General features: G+C 46.0%; 1 protein-coding gene across 1 annotated transcript in view; it reads right to left on the reverse strand.

The window, feature by feature from the left end:
• Positions 1-3901: 3901 nt before the first annotated feature.
• Positions 3902-15704, reverse strand: part of tcf7l1b (transcription factor 7 like 1b) — a 31939-nt gene continuing 20136 nt past the window's right edge. Inside the window, exons 5-12 of the mRNA XM_028996552.1 lie at positions 10575-10707; positions 10353-10452; positions 10095-10178; positions 7616-7756; positions 7267-7426; positions 6732-6839; positions 6112-6163; positions 3902-4845 (exon numbers count right to left, since the gene is read on the reverse strand). Of these exons, the coding sequence (XP_028852385.1) occupies positions 4337-4845; positions 6112-6163; positions 6732-6839; positions 7267-7426; positions 7616-7756; positions 10095-10178; positions 10353-10452; positions 10575-10707 (1287 nt within the window). The 3' untranslated portion in view covers positions 3902-4336. The remainder of the gene's footprint in view (positions 4846-6111; positions 6164-6731; positions 6840-7266; positions 7427-7615; positions 7757-10094; positions 10179-10352; positions 10453-10574; positions 10708-15704) is intronic.

Here is a 15704-nt window from a genome sequence, read left to right on the forward strand (position 1 = left end):
CGCGTCACGTGACTCGAACACGACACACGATTGGTGGCCAGCGGCGAGATCCCGGATCAGCGAGGAGCAGAACGCCGTTTAAAAAACTTCCCTTCGGCAGCGTGACGCGCCGCATCGACAGACGTGCGCTCAGATGATTAAACAAGCGGGTTTAATTAAACACGCACGCAGCTCTTAATTAATTGAATATCGTGATGTGCGAACGCACGTTTCCATTATTCCCCCCCAGGAAAAAACTTGAGCCGCCTTCCTGCCTCCTGTTGGCGGAATATTACGCTTTTATCGGGGCTGATGCTGCTACTCGCCGCCCAACACGTCTGGTGCGGATCGTAATCACTTCATTTCACGTTTACCTGTAGGCTGGTTGAAGCGTTAAAGCGCGCGTTTGATTCATTTCTTCTCGGCATTTAGCATCAGTGGACCGCGGAGGAGAACCGAGGAGAAGGTTGCGGCAGGTGGCGACATTTAACCGGCGACATTTAACCCCCAAGAGTGACCAACGTGACACGTAATTTACATCAGGTCGGAGTACCACAAATGTAGAGGACTGCGTTGTAGAACAAGGCCCAATGCATGAAATATTTGGGGTTTGTGCTTCTTCTTCTTTTTTAATATGCATTTGTTAATGTATTGGTTTTATACAACAATATGTTTGGATTTCCGAAAAAAAAAAAAAAAAAAAAGGGCCATACAACCACAATCTCACATGTGATGTGACTTCTTGCCATCAAGTCTGATCGACTGCTAATAGCTTTTCAAAACTACTGAAACACACCAACACATCAGCACAATTTTACTTAACTAATAAGACATGGTTCAGAGATTGAGAAGGTCTGTATTTCTTTCACAATTTTGTTCCATAAATCCATAAATGTGCAATAATTTCACACAAGGTGCAACAGACTGAAAAAACCCCTGAGCGCAATTAGTATTTTTTTTCCAGTGTAATATGTACATAATGTATCCTGCTATTCTATTCTGTCTTATTCTATTCCTGTATGTATATGCCTCACTGACTCGACTGCACCTTAAATTTCGTTGTTCCTTAAAAAGTGACGATGACAATAGAGATTTATCTTATGATGGTTCTGACCCCTAGCAGCACTGACAATATTCCAGCATTAACAGTGACAAGCAGTGTCCAGATCAAATCCCTTTACTGACACCGAAACACACAGGTGAAAGTCTTGTGTGCATTTTGTGTAAATTTCACTCTGCAAAATCATCATTCCAACCAATTTCTTTATTGAATGCAGTCAGGAATATGATAAAAACAGCACCATGTGTAAGAGGTGAGGTATGAAAGCCTTAAATAACTCCCAGACCCTTATTTGTCGGACAAACACCGACTGCTGCTCGTTGTTTTATCTGTGAAGCAGGTACGGTGTTCGACATTTATGGAAACCACCCCCCCTCTCTGTTTCTCCACCGGCATCCCCCCACTGTAAGGTTAAATGGATATTAATTATGCATTAAAGAGGCATCTTTTCTGTGCAGCGTCTTCACAGGACCGCCAGCTGAGAACACCGGACAACAGTTTCAACACCACCACAAGAACTTTACTACTAAATTAATATTACCAATTATTCAGGTCATCGTTCTTTTTGTTATTATTATTATGGGGGATTTGTGTGAATTATTATTATACTCTCAGTTTGCATTCAGATGCCCAGATGAGGATGATGCCATATTCACTACCAAATATTAAAGGGTTAACCTGGCCTGCATTCAAGATCAAAGCCGCACCAAGAGGAAGAACCTTGGCAAGCGACTGCACAAATTTAATGAGGCAAATTAACATGTATTAATTCTGACCTTTGTTCTTTTTAGACAGATGTCTGGTGTGAAGAGCAAACTAAAAAAAAATCCGTATTCTCTGTACGATGATGATTTTATGGGACGTGGGACATCTATGACACTTTTTTTTGTGCCCAAGTATAATATTGTAGTAGTGACGTTAATTTGAAATCTTGTCATTTTAAACGAGAGATTAGATATTATTGTATTAAGATAGTTGCATATTGCTGAAAACTGACCCCGTGCTCCTCCAGCAGGATTTTAAATATGTGCAGTCTTCATACACCACCGTGTGTTTAAATGTGCAAATCAGCGCTTCCGGTGACTGCACGTAAAAATGCAGCAGAGAAATAATTACCCCGAAACCTGCAGTGACTGAAGCGGCCGCCCACAGCCCGTCTTTCTCCGAATTTCGTAACGTGCGCAGAGCGCAGCCTTGAGAAGCCACTTTCTCCGGCTGCTTTTGACAACTCATTACCTTTAATTTTGGTGATGGACGTGAGTAGCGGCCCGGGGCAAGCAGAGCCACCGCACCAGAGACCGTGGCCTTGGCCCGGGTGATGCAAGCCAAGAAAGGGAGCGAGGGGAGGGGTTTAAAAAAAAAAAAAAAAAAAAAAAAAAATGTAATAAATAAAAATATGCAGGCTTCTCAGATCTAATGATTGCTGGGAGACTGACAGGCCTGTATCTCACCGCGGGGCAGGAAGGGAAACGAGCCTGTGTGCCCACACGTCTGTCAGCCTGCACTCAACACGCGGGCAGAGGGAACACGGCTCTCCACTAACAGTCCGAGTGCCATAAATAATGATCATTTATGGCACATCACTACTCAAGGTGTAGATAGGGGTATGCTAATTACAACAGTTAGGCTTTGGCCTCCTGTTGGCTCATGTTAATAAGAGCAAAAAATGGGCAATTACCCGCCAAACGTCTTACCAAATTGCCCGGCTCTTTATTAGAACACAGACAAACCCAGGAGGATTGCATTATATGAATATAAATGAACATATTGTATTAAAGTATTTGTTTTCGGCTCAGGATTTGTTCACCCCCGGTTAAGCGATGGACTGACGAGTGCGCCACACTATTGTCACATCAGTCTCCGCACTCCGCTGAGGGGTAATTGGTCCGTCTCTGGCAACGTTCCCCATCCCCAACGTCACCCAAAAATAAGTAAGTAAATAAATAAATGGCTAACCAAGTTACCTTGTGTGTTTTTCGCTAATTGAATTGCCTAATGAGGTCCCCTGGGCTCCATCCCATTAGCCTGCAGTTAATTAAAGCTTCGGCGGCGAGCTAACGGTGGATAAAGATGCCAGAACAGCCAAAAGGCTGAGGGAGAGGGAACAGAGCAGCGGTGAAGAGGCAGGATGACCTGCTTTTTTTTTTTTTTTTTTTTTGTTATGGGACATTTGCATTCCAGGAAGGAACAGATGTCTATTTTTTTTTTTTTTTTTTCCAGTATTCATTTCTGTTTATTTTTGGCCGTGAAATGAGTTTCTCTGGCACATATTTTCTCTGGTGTCATATTTTGCATCACAATATTCCTAAATTCAGGTCATTAGACATGGTCCAAATGGTCACTGAAATGTATATCATAATAATAATAATAATGAATAAACACCAATTACATCGGAACAATTCTGGTTGTAGGACTGGCCGCTTTATTAGCCACACCTACACTGGATGTGAAGTCATGTGCAGTGTGTGTTGACCACAGGACAGCTGATTGCTGCATATTTGGCATGTGGTTGTGACTGATTCTCTCGCCATCATCCCGCTGCTGCATTAAGGACTGTACCAAGGCTAAAATGATGCCTAGTCGGCAGTCGTCCCCAGACTCGGAACCGGCCAGTCAGCAGATCGGGTTGTTGGATAAATGAGGCGACTGACTGACGAGGGCAGGAAACCCCGTTACATGGTAGATTACAGTGATTCTATTTCTGGGGTGGAAAAAAATATATTAATTTTTGATTTTCTTGCGCAGTCTTGCTTTAAATCAAGGTCTGCAACCAAGTGAACTTTCACCGAGCAAAAACCGACTCGCCGCTCCGCACTGAAATAAAGCAGGGATCACATTCTGGAAGAACGAGAGTGGAGAACGTTTAAGAAACCAATGTACAATGTTTATTTATCAACAACGTCACACAATTCAAATTGGAGAGGGTCTTGTTGCAAAGGATTGATAGGTTGCCAGTACTATGAATTAAAACTCAAACTATTTACCAGCTAAAAATGAAATAGATCTTTTTATTAATTTTTTGTTATTTTTTAAAGAACATTTTGATACACGTTTTTCTTTTATACAAGAAGCTCATTGGATAAATGCATCAAATAAGAAACCAGTTCTGCATTAAACTTTACAAAAAATACACTTTGTTTTGTAAAGGAGAGGCAGAAAAGGACATGATCAAATATTGACCGATATTTATTTCCTTTTCATTATCAAAAAAGTTGACCTAAAGTCTATTTAAAAAGGTAAAAAGCAATGTACAGCATATTAAAAAGAACAAACAGCGAGAAAATTGCTTCAGTTGTTTTAGTCAGTTGATTTGGTTACCAGTGAGAGGGGCTGTGTCTGTAGCAATGCATGATGGGAGTGCAGGGCGGCTTGGTGGAACGGGGAAGTGGGAGATAACATAGAAGGGTGCAGGGTGGTGAAGGGGATTGGCCGGGTGAGGAGGGGCGAGGTGGACTGGCTGCCTGAGGTTCCAATAGCAAGGGAGAGGGTGGGATGGGAGGAGGAGGAAGAAGAGGAGGAGGAGGAAGAGGAGGAGGAAGAAGACGAAGTGGCGACTCCGGGGTGCTTCCCTGGCATTGGGAAGTGGGGATGATGGTGGTGGTGCGAACGACCTTCTGGTTTGGTGGTGAGAGAAAGGGGCTGGGCCTGCTCTGAGTGGGTGGGGGCGGGCGCAGCGGGGGAAGCCAGTGCAGCAGAAGGCGTGGCCGGAGAATCCAACATGCTGCCGTGTGACGAGGCCGGGCTGTCAATCATCTTCTCCTGCGGGAGGTACTGCACACACTGCTTCTTACTGCGTGCTGAAAAATCTGAGAGCGGAAACACAAAATGAAGAGCTGATTCATTCCCCAGATCACGCAGTTCCACGGGTCACGTTACAGAACGACGGCGAATGGGGAAAAAAAAATAAAAATCACGTCCACAAGACACGAATGGTTCATGCGACACATCTCACTTCTACACACCGATCAGCTGCGGCGTGAGATCCATCCGTCACCCTTTCGCAGTTCTATAGTAACTCATGATGCAACTCATGATGCATCATTACCCATGATGCATCAAGCTGGCCCACGTTCGGTGGTTCTGACCACTGCAGAACAGGAAGCTGGTGTTTGGACAGCCTGCAACCCACTGGCCCAGAACCATAATCTGGCCTTCGTCAGTCACTCAGATCTTCACTTTTGCCGCCTTTACTCGCTGCAGGTGCTTCTGTATCCCAGACGCTCATTGTCGTTTACTTCACTTGTGGCTTTAATGCTGATCGATGCAGGCAGACATTAAAACGTCTGTTTTCAATCCATTTAAATAACGGTTCAATGTGACTTTCAAAGCTGGATCATGTAAATGACTGCATGACGCCAGGTTATCGAAAATAATGTCATTCACAAAGAACAGCTATGTAAAGAACTACGTAAAGAACAGCAGGATATGAATTACTGTGTGGCATCTTACACCCGTCCCAAGTGACCTCATATGTACAGAAAAAGATAAATAAATAAAAAAATCACAGACCAATACAATAAATGGTTCAAACCAAAAGTGATGAACTGAAGATGAACACAAATCTTGGTGAACGATTTAAGAATATGCATAACCACACAGACATGATATTGGGAGATGCCAGAACGAATGGATTTTGTCTTTTGAGGGAAAACACGGTGGCCACTTCACGGGTCTGCAGCTATACTAACTTCACTCACCCTCCTAGACTGAGAGTAGCAGGCAAAGCTGCCTCTGCTAGCACTGAATCTCTTATGCTGCATGTTGGCGTGCAAAGGGGAAAGAGGCGTTAGAAAGGTGCTAAAGTCAATCAAGATATGGAAAGTAATAAATAGAACTAAAATAGTACATTGGTCTGACAAATATCTGAAACAAAGGTTCGCTAAACATGTCTTAAGTAATTCATTTTTTTGTATCATTTGGATTAAAATCTGAAGTAAAACTGAAAAACTGGACATTTGCTGTTCTCCTGCACTGAATGCATGTCTGGCCTGGGTCAGCTAGGGGTAAACAGGTTTATCCCTCAAAGGAAGTGCGGTCCTGGGCTGACAGGACAGACGGTAAAAGGCCCTTACCCTCTGGTGTTGAGTCCGTCTTATTATCTCTCTTCCTCTTTTTCCGCTTTCCCTGCACAAGGAAAAAGAGGGGGGGGGGGGGGGGGGGTTCTTTAGTTCTTTTAGTTCTTAGTTCTTTAGTGTTAAAAGATTAAATAACATAATAAACCGGACCAATTTTTATACTTCAAACGATTAAATAACAGCTCACACTGCATCGATACCAGTGCTTATGCAGAATAGACAGTGAACACTATTCATAAAAACATCACCGTGTTCTGGGCTTATTGACGTGCCGGTGAACTTCCTCCTCATTCTGGGCCATTTAAACCCACTCAGTCAAGGAGTCATGTGTGCAAACATCTTTTAAAAGGTCAAGTTTTCTTTAGAGTTATTTAGTTATGTAAATGCTGACTTTACAGCAGCGAACCAGCCACAAGCCCAATAACAGCGGCGAGTCAGTGACTGTAGTGACAGGCGCTGTTCAGGTAACGCTCCAGCTAAATTGGCTGATTCGGTTTTGGAGGCAGATTTCTAGATGGGGGCGGACAGCTTACTCGCGATATACTGCCGTCTGTAAAAATTCTCAAGAACACAGATCCGATTATTGTGAGAACGCGTGGCGGGTGGGCGGGGCTTACGTAGTTGTCTCTGGCTGACCAGCCGGGGTAGAGCTGTGAGTGGAGTTGCCTCTCTTTCCTCGCCAGCTCATAGTATTTGGCCTGTTCTTCTCGTGATAGTGAATGCCACTGCAAACAACAACGCGAAAGTCAGCTGACACATTGTATCCATGGCCTTGTAGAACACACACACACACACGCAGCCCATGTATACACTTGGGCAGATAGACATACATGAGTGTAAATGTACAGATGAGGTTCATTTGTATCCAGCCTTTGGATAAAACGGTGCAAAATTGCATTTGAGAAATCAAATATTTCAAAAATACAAATTTTTATTTTCAGTTTTATAGATTTTTATCATCATTGACGACTGCCCTGCAAGGATTACCACAAATACATGAATGCAAAGTTTCACCACCCACCCCTGCACATTCCTAGCGAGGATCATTTCACATGTTCTTATCTCTTTCTCCCTTACACACACACACACACACACACACACACACACACACACACACACACACACACACAGAGACAGACACACACTCCGTACCCTTCTGCCCAGGATCTGGTTTATGGCTGCGCTCTCCTTCAGAGTACATTCTGCTACAACTTTGGCCCTCATCTCTTTCATGTACAGCATGAAGGCGTTCAGTGGCTTTTTTATGTGAGGTTTCTTGTCCTCCTCTTTCTTCACCGGACCAGGGGACTTCCTGTTTTGGGTGAGATGGGTGTCATCAGAACATGGCCTTGCAGGAGAACAGTACAGAACAAACAGATTTCGTTTGACAAATTTGGACAAATAATGACTCAAAGAGGAATGAAAATGATAAATGAAGAAATATTTGACGAGCGGGCAAGAAGTCACAAAAAATACAGAGACGAGGACAAAAGGTACTCACGAGTGTGCTGCTGGGCTGATGTGTCCATTGGGCTCCTGTTTGATGGCAGGCGAGACGATGGCAGGGTGGGGGATGCCCGTCTGGTGGAGGCTGTGGGGGTGGTGCGGCACCATGTGTGGTGAGAAACGACTGGACACCAAACTACACACACACACACACACACACACACACACACACACACACACACACACACACACACACAAAGGAAGAGGAAGAAAGTTACTTCAAAAGTCACCATGACTCAACAAAAAGACGGAAAAAAAAAAAAAAAAAAAAAAAAAAAAAGAACAGGACAATTATGTCTGAGAGTCTGAGAAACACAAGAAGCAGTTTCTAAAAACACAGATTAAATTTAATACAAGACTAAATACACCCATCTTCTGGCAATGAAATCTGAGATCAACCAGAACTGGGTTCAGCAAAAACGATCCAGTTACAAACCCAAACATTACGACACGGTGGCTGCCCTCGAAATTGCTCAAAACCTGCATTATACTAGGTCTCTACATAAAAATTGCATCCAGCAACAGATGAATGTCCCTTGGGTGACACGTTATCCATATCCTGATGCCAAATTTCTTGTCTGACGCATAAAACGTTTGTTGGGGATGCCAGACTAGGGGTGTTAGGAAATGTAGACACAGCAATACATCGCAATATTTTACGTGGTGATATTGTATTATTACAGGGACATCAATTACCTATATTTTTGTATACAAATGTAGTCCACTGGGTGGTGCTGTCGAGCACTTTCTTTAGTGAGCTCAGCAGAGACGAGAATCAGCGTGCGACTACAACCTCCACGCCTGTAGATGGCGCTGTACAGCTGGCTAATTTCAATTACTGCTTGGCTATTCGGGCAAAGTGACATTTCAAAACATGACAGATTGATCACAGCAACTTGTATTTCAGCTGTTTTTACATCTTCAGTGAACCGTAGAATAGCGCAGTGTCCAACATCACAATTTATTGCGATATAATCGTTTTCTGATCCACGTATCGTGATACGTATCGTTTCGTGAGATCCTTGCCTATACACACCCCTATGCCAGACTATCCGTTTAAGAGGCTGAACTGGTGTCACCATTGTCAAGCTAAAACCGAGGTTTGAGGAGTCAGGGAAACCACTTGTGTGGCTCTTTGTCTTCTGTTCACCGTGAGCTGTTGATGTAAACACTACGCCGGCCGCTTAATGGCCCGTCTAGACAGAAACAACGCAAAGTCTCATTTCCACCCGGCGCTACAAGTACATATTTTAGATTTTGTTCAAATAAAGACTTCTTGAAAAGCTCCTTTATTCAAACCAGCTTTGGGGAGAGGCGAGAGTGTGTGGTTGCCATGGTGACGGAGCAGCCCGACACCTGAAACCACTTTCCTTGCACCCCCCCCCCACCAGCCATTCCAAAACCACGGAAACGTCTTGCACAGCACCCTGAACAGGACACCTTCAGATACCGACGTACCGCTCCCAGTTTCCAGAGGGAGATACAATGGGCCATTGTCACAGACACCAGAAGCGATCTCACGTTCTTGCTAAAATCTCGACAAAAACTCACATTTACACCCAGGAGCCGATCTGCTGCTGTTCCTGAGGAAACACGAGGCTTTAAACCTGTAGGCTCTCCCTGCTTAACTGCTGATGAGGCTTAAAGAGAACGTTTTTAAAGAAATGTCTGCTATAGCTGGAGCCATAGTCTATTATTAGTGTTATTCTCAATTAAAAACAGAAAAGAAAAGATTTCACACAACCTCGTAATAAAAAATAATAAAATCTTGGCCATGCTGCATTACATATCGCCACACAAATTCTAAGTGCTGATATGCAAAATGCATCCAACAGCAGAATATGACCAGATAGGGAATATCCCTTTCCGGTATAAAACTCATGAGGAAAATACAGTATTAAGTGTAAATTTAAATTGTGTAAATTATGACAGAAACTGCAACATCACGACGTCCGATGAATAGCCTACCTTTGCTGTTAAGTCACCACTTGGTTCAAATGGTCAATTTAAAGAATGAACCCCGAGTTTAATAAGCACATATATAACTGTACGATCTGAAAGAGGCAACAGGAAGGGAGCTGCACCCCAGAACCATAAAGTTGGTATCAAATTATTCCCCCCAAAACTCAACCGGCGAACTGCGAGTTGCCCTCGACCAAGAAGAGTCACGCAGCCTGCCGAGGACTGATGCATGGCGAGTAAAACCGCCCGGCTACAGGAATTATTGATCGCATCGAGCTGTGTATTAATATTTCACACACACACCAGAAGGCCCTTGACAAATCTCTCCCACTTTAACCGAGCCGAAGCCGGGATCCGGTGGGATCTGCTGATCTTTCCATGCGCCTTTCACCCCCCTTTTGTGTGGTGATGTGAATGTCTGCCTGAAAGAGGCCGGTAAAACGGCGCTGCCGCCAAAATCAGAGCTGCAGTAAAAAGCCGCGTGATTTCACCCAACCCTCGCGGCCCCTCACCTGGACATGGACGCGTTCATGGCCAGAGCGGGGTAGGGGTGTCGGAAGCTCCCAGGGGGAATGGGGTACATGTGTTGGCTCTGCCTGAGGACATGAAAAGAGAGAGAGAGAGAGAGGAGAAAAATGAAATATTTCAAGCTGTTGGCCGAATCCTACCGGACGGCGGATGAGCCTGATCAGTACGGAAGTCCACATCCGGCACCATTTTGACATTAGTGTTAAACAAAAAAAAAAAAAAAGAAAAAAGAAAACACTCACTGTGGCACAAGCCACCCCAGTGGGGGAATCTGTCCCACTGCACCTGGGGACAGAGGGTAGTATGGGGACAGCTCCGAGGGGTGAGGGGTGCGAGGAATGCCTGACAGAAGAGAGGAGAACGGGTAAACAACATCACAATCCACGGGTGGTGATGTATGAAAATGACACGTGAGCGTTCGGTACCGCGTTTAACAAAAAGTGACCAATTAGGAAGAGACGTACCTGTCTTTGGGTCAAGGATCTCTGGCGAGAGGTGGGAGGGTGGAGTACCAGGGGAGAAGTGTTCATTGCTGTAGGTGATGAGGGGGGTCAGTGGGTGGACGTGGGCATGCTGGACCACAGGAACTTTGTTGGACTGTGGGGACAGACAGAGAGAGAGAGAGAGAGAGACTTTTGGTCAAAATGTCTGGTTGTGCTTTAGACTCGTCATGTGTTTGCATTCCAGCTTGTAGCAGTGGGCGGTGCCACGCCGTCTATGGTAAACAACGCTTAGCGAGCGTGACGGGACCCCATGATGCAACCTGGAACGCCACCAAGAAACTGCGGAAGACCGCGGAGGCCTGCCAGCAACGCTGCTGCCCATTACTACGGCAGGAACAGTCCGTTCGGCCCGGCGGGCAAAACAAAACAGCGATCACGATCGCACACTCGCGCACACATACACACACACGCTCGCTCGGCCCCCAGAGAACCACCAGCGTCTTCTGCAGGGCGTTCTGGCAATGTTGCCGGTCTCATTAGCGAGACAGTTTTGTCCTCGCTCGCCTGTAAGACATCAACCAGCATTTCTAAAAACTTCTCCATTCACAGGAAACTACTTTTGTTTGGGAAGAAAAATGATCGAGCTCAACAAATGCTTTTAATAAATGTTGTTGAGCAACATTTAACCTGTTCATTAACCACACAACTACGCGGCGGCAGAACCGCATAACATCATTCTCGAAAATGACAAAAATTCGTCATAACGCTGGTGGGAAAATACATCTGCTTTCAATTCTGGGCGCAACGGCACCCGTCTCTCCACCGGGACCCTGAAGCGTCTCTCCCGGTTTCAGTCCCCCCTCGACCTCTGACCTTCCTGAACTCGCTTTCCTCTTCGTCAGGTGGGACCGCAGCGGACGCGCGTGTGCGTTCAGCGCGATTCGTATCTTCGTACTGGGAACCCGGCATTTATTTATATATTTTATTTTTTAGTTGGTAAAATTCAGCGGGTGGTGGTGGTGGTGGTGGTGGTGGGGGGGGACCTCTGCGCCACTGAATCCTGGACTCCGCACGACTCGCTTGTCAAGGTAAAGAACAAACCTCCTGCATTATGGATGCGGCGCGGATCCAGCCGGGGACCCCGGGACCCGGGTGCCAGCGCGCATTTTGGGCAACACTTCAATGAGACTCGGAAATGATGACCATCAATATTTAATGGCCCGGAATGCGGCAGTCGTCACCGCGCGAGCGCCGAGCCGATTCCGGGGGGTTCGGGCGGCACCTATTCCAGGCGCCCGCAGCGGAATTTCAAGCAGCTCTTCCAGGTGCTTTTCATGCGAGTCGAACAACGCCGACGCTTGCAGATAAAAAAATACATAAATGTAGTCTCTGGGTCGACAAGAATAAAATATCACGTTGGGGACCTTGAGCAGGACTCCTTACTGCAAATAACAGCGGCAAAAAAAAAAAAAAATCGGTGTTTTTTTTTTTATTATTTTTTTAGTTTTTTATGGGCCGTGTGTGAGAAATATGAAAGAAAGGTCTCTGACTAACATTGCAATTTGGGGCGGGGAGTGAACTTCGGAGACCCTGCGGACCGACACTCCACCGTTCTACTTCTCCCATGGTTTATGCGTTAGGTGTACGGAGATTCCGATGTCTATCTGAAGCTTATTTACGCAGCCAAACACGATGAGGGGGAGAACAAGTCACGTGACGCCTCGACTGTGGTGGCAGGGTGAGACGCCGACGTAAGAACAGCAAGAAGGAAATAAAAACAAAAAAAAAAAAAAAAGAAAGATGAGTGGTGGAGATTAAAAGTAATATTTAAAAACGCACACGGACACACATCGGGACCAGATAAGGGAACCGGAGTCTCCGGGCACGTCGGGGTGGGGCGTGTAAAGAGCTGGACGTGCTAGCAGGGGCGTGAAGAGCCAGCAGAAACCTGCTGAGCCGGTGAAAGACGGCGGGTACCTGAGAGCCGGGCCTCCCCGGCCCGGCGCCACCGCAGTGCCAGGGAAGCACTTGGCTGTTAAGGGGAAGGAGGGATTTTGGCCAGCGTGGGTGGAAGGATGGATTTCATTCAAGCAAACATGTTCTTGGATGGGCCACATCTGAGATGAATTACTATACAAACAGCCAACGGGTAAGAGGGCTCTGGACAAACTGAATAACCCCCCCGAGCTGGGCGTCTCTCTCTCTCTCTCTCTCTCTCTCTCTCTCTCTCTCTCTCTCTCTCTCTCTCTCCCTGTGTGTGTGTGTGTGTGTGTGTGTGTGTGTGTGTTTTCTGGGTGGGAGGTTTAGAACCCTCTTTACAAAAAAACACCACCCAAAAAAAAAAAAAAAAAAAAAAAAAAAGAGCGAAAGGAATGCATGGCATGCTGGGAAATCTGAGCCATGTTTGTCATCTGCAGCAGGAAGCGGACGTGAGAGTGGGCCGACCGTGGCATCTGCATTTAGAGTACGGACCCCCACCGTCCCCGCAGCCCCCCTCAACGCACTAAAAATACACCAAGAAAGCACATCGATAAAACAATAACGGCACATCGGCTTCGGTGGTCATCCAGAGGTCATCGCGCAAACACACACACACACACACAGAGATTTTTGGCTTGGAGCCCGAGGAATCGGTGACTGTCAACCTCGTTTTAAGAGTCACGTAGAGAGGGGGGGGCGTGAGAGAGAGCGTCCAGGAATAGTAGCTGTGTGTGAATGGCCGCTCGGGGGGGGGGGGGGGGGGGGGGGGGGGGGGGGGGGGGGGGGGGGGGGGGCCCAGTCCCTTTCGTGACTGGGCTTCGCCCTGCCGGCCGCCTTACGCAACACGGACGAGCCTCCGCAGGTCAAAAGGTCGCTCACCAATCGTGGGTACCGGTGCAAAAAGCACCAAAGAAAAGAACGAAAGAAACAAAGAACAGAAGAATAAATATTCGAGCAGCTCAGGCCTAATTGCATCATCGTGAGCGATGGAATGATGGTCAGCCATCTTCGGAATGCCAGCCCATGCTAGCGGAGGCGTGTGGTGGCTCGCCTCTGATTTCATAATGACACATAAGATGCTGACTGACAGCCCTACAATGTTCCATTGTTCGCCACGTGGGTAACGCAGGTAAACAGTGACCCATACGGTCACAGCCACGCTCGCGAAGCAACGCAACTTTCCTCACACTCTCAACCGCTCTGCACCGCCACACATTTTCCCCGGCCGATACGGCTTAATAATGGAGGAAGGGCGGGGAAGTGTAATATTAGACCGGTATGTTGGCCCAAGACAGCGTGGTCGATGCTCGACTGTTTAGGTTCGGAATGGTTGCAAGAATGAGGTTTACGATAAGAAACGCTGTGGGTCTGTCCGGTTGAACCGTAAATGGTGGTTCGGCCAGGACAGATCCTCTTAGACCCAGTTCAGGCTACACAACGTCCTAATCAAGCCGTGACAGTTCGGACTCCTGAACAGATTGGCGATTTATGGGGGGAGTGGGGACACAATTGGGTCTGCAATCCAACGTTCTATTACTATGGGCGCCAATAGGTTTGTCTCTGAGAGAGCTGGAGGTCCCAGACATTTTCAGTCCTCCTGTTGCTGTAGGCTCATTTGTGACATGACTAGATCATTTCACAGATAAATTGTCGATTTGTCCCCAATCAGAGATTTGTCCGCGACTATCGGTGATGTCAAAGTTGGGCTTAAAACCCAATCACACCAAATGATCCTGATCCACTTCGCATGCTACATTTTCCTACAAAGTTACTGACAGCAAATCCCATACTGCATTGCTCTTTGATGTGGGTTTTCCACAAGACGGGAGAAGAAATCCCCCCTTTCCAAAAAAAAAAAAAAAAAAAAAAAAAAAAAAAACGAAACACAGACCCCAGGAACGGAGCAGACGGAATGCTAAGCAAACCAGTCTACTAAATAATTAAGGCGTCGGATGGCGTAGCCCCACAAATTAGCATACAGGCCTTATGGCCCAGGTCTGTAGAAAGAATGTCCAATGTCTGAGGGCATCATTCCCACCGGTGTCTCCACAAACAAAATGAAGAGGTCAAACTAAGAAAACACTGATGACGTATTAATGACTCAATCTAGGTGGTAGCTATGATGGCGGCGCGATCGGACAGGCCGCTCAGAGAGAACACTGTAGACGGCACGGATATTCTTACACATCCATACGGGTTCATTTCTCCCCTTTATCTTAACTAACTACAGGTCAGAAATTAACATGCTATTTTTTTATTTTTTTATTTAATACTTTGAACAAATTGTTTGAATTGTAATGTACAAACACATTATAAGTGTAAATTTATGTGAAATTTTGCAGGAACAGCTTTTCAACGCCAGTCACTAAATACACACCCAATATGGTAAATACAGCTATGCTGTACGCAACTATTTATTTTATGGAATAGTCATGATTTTTTGTGTTAAAATTTTTATTTATTTATTTATTTGTATTTTTTTTTTTCCATCTGATCATTCACATGAGCATAAGGAGACCTAAATTCCATCTTTTTCGGAGACGTTAGCGTCTCGGGCCGTGATCAATATTAAATGGCCTGCAGTCCCACAGACAACCCACATCGCCGTCGGAAGGCAGAACACCGCTCTACCCATCCCTGCCGTCTCCAGACCGGAGACACTCCGTCTCTCAGCACCTCTGCGCTCACACTTGTACCTTCGCTCTCCCACACATTCAGGACAGAACACACGGGTCTTGAGGACTCTCCGGAACGTGTTGAGGGGGAGGAGGAGAGACCCAGGAGGGGTCCTCCAAAACACCATGCTGATAGAGTTGGTGAGAGCCTGCTGTTGTTCTGGCATGACCTTTCTGTTGACACGAAGGTTAAGTAAATGGTCGAGATTGGCCACCGGCGTAAAAAAAAAAAAAAAAAAAAAAAAAAAATTTTATTATTTCTTTGACTGAAAGGGGCGGGGCAATGGCTGAGGGGTGGAGACATGCCAAGCAGGAAGCGCTCCAGTCAGATTCTCAATGGCCACCATTCATCTTGCACTAACTTAATTGTCATGACCCCCCCCTTCCCGCCATGTCAATGCGGCTGCACGCATTTTATAATAAAGTAAATAAAATAAAGTCCCATTGGCAGGACCGGCCAGACACACAACCCGACAGTGTCCCCGGGACAAAAGAG

The sequence above is a fragment of the Denticeps clupeoides genome, chromosome 11, assembly GCF_900700375.1.
Source record: "Denticeps clupeoides chromosome 11, fDenClu1.1, whole genome shotgun sequence".
In the NCBI taxonomy this organism is placed as follows: Eukaryota; Metazoa; Chordata; class Actinopteri; order Clupeiformes; family Denticipitidae; genus Denticeps; species Denticeps clupeoides.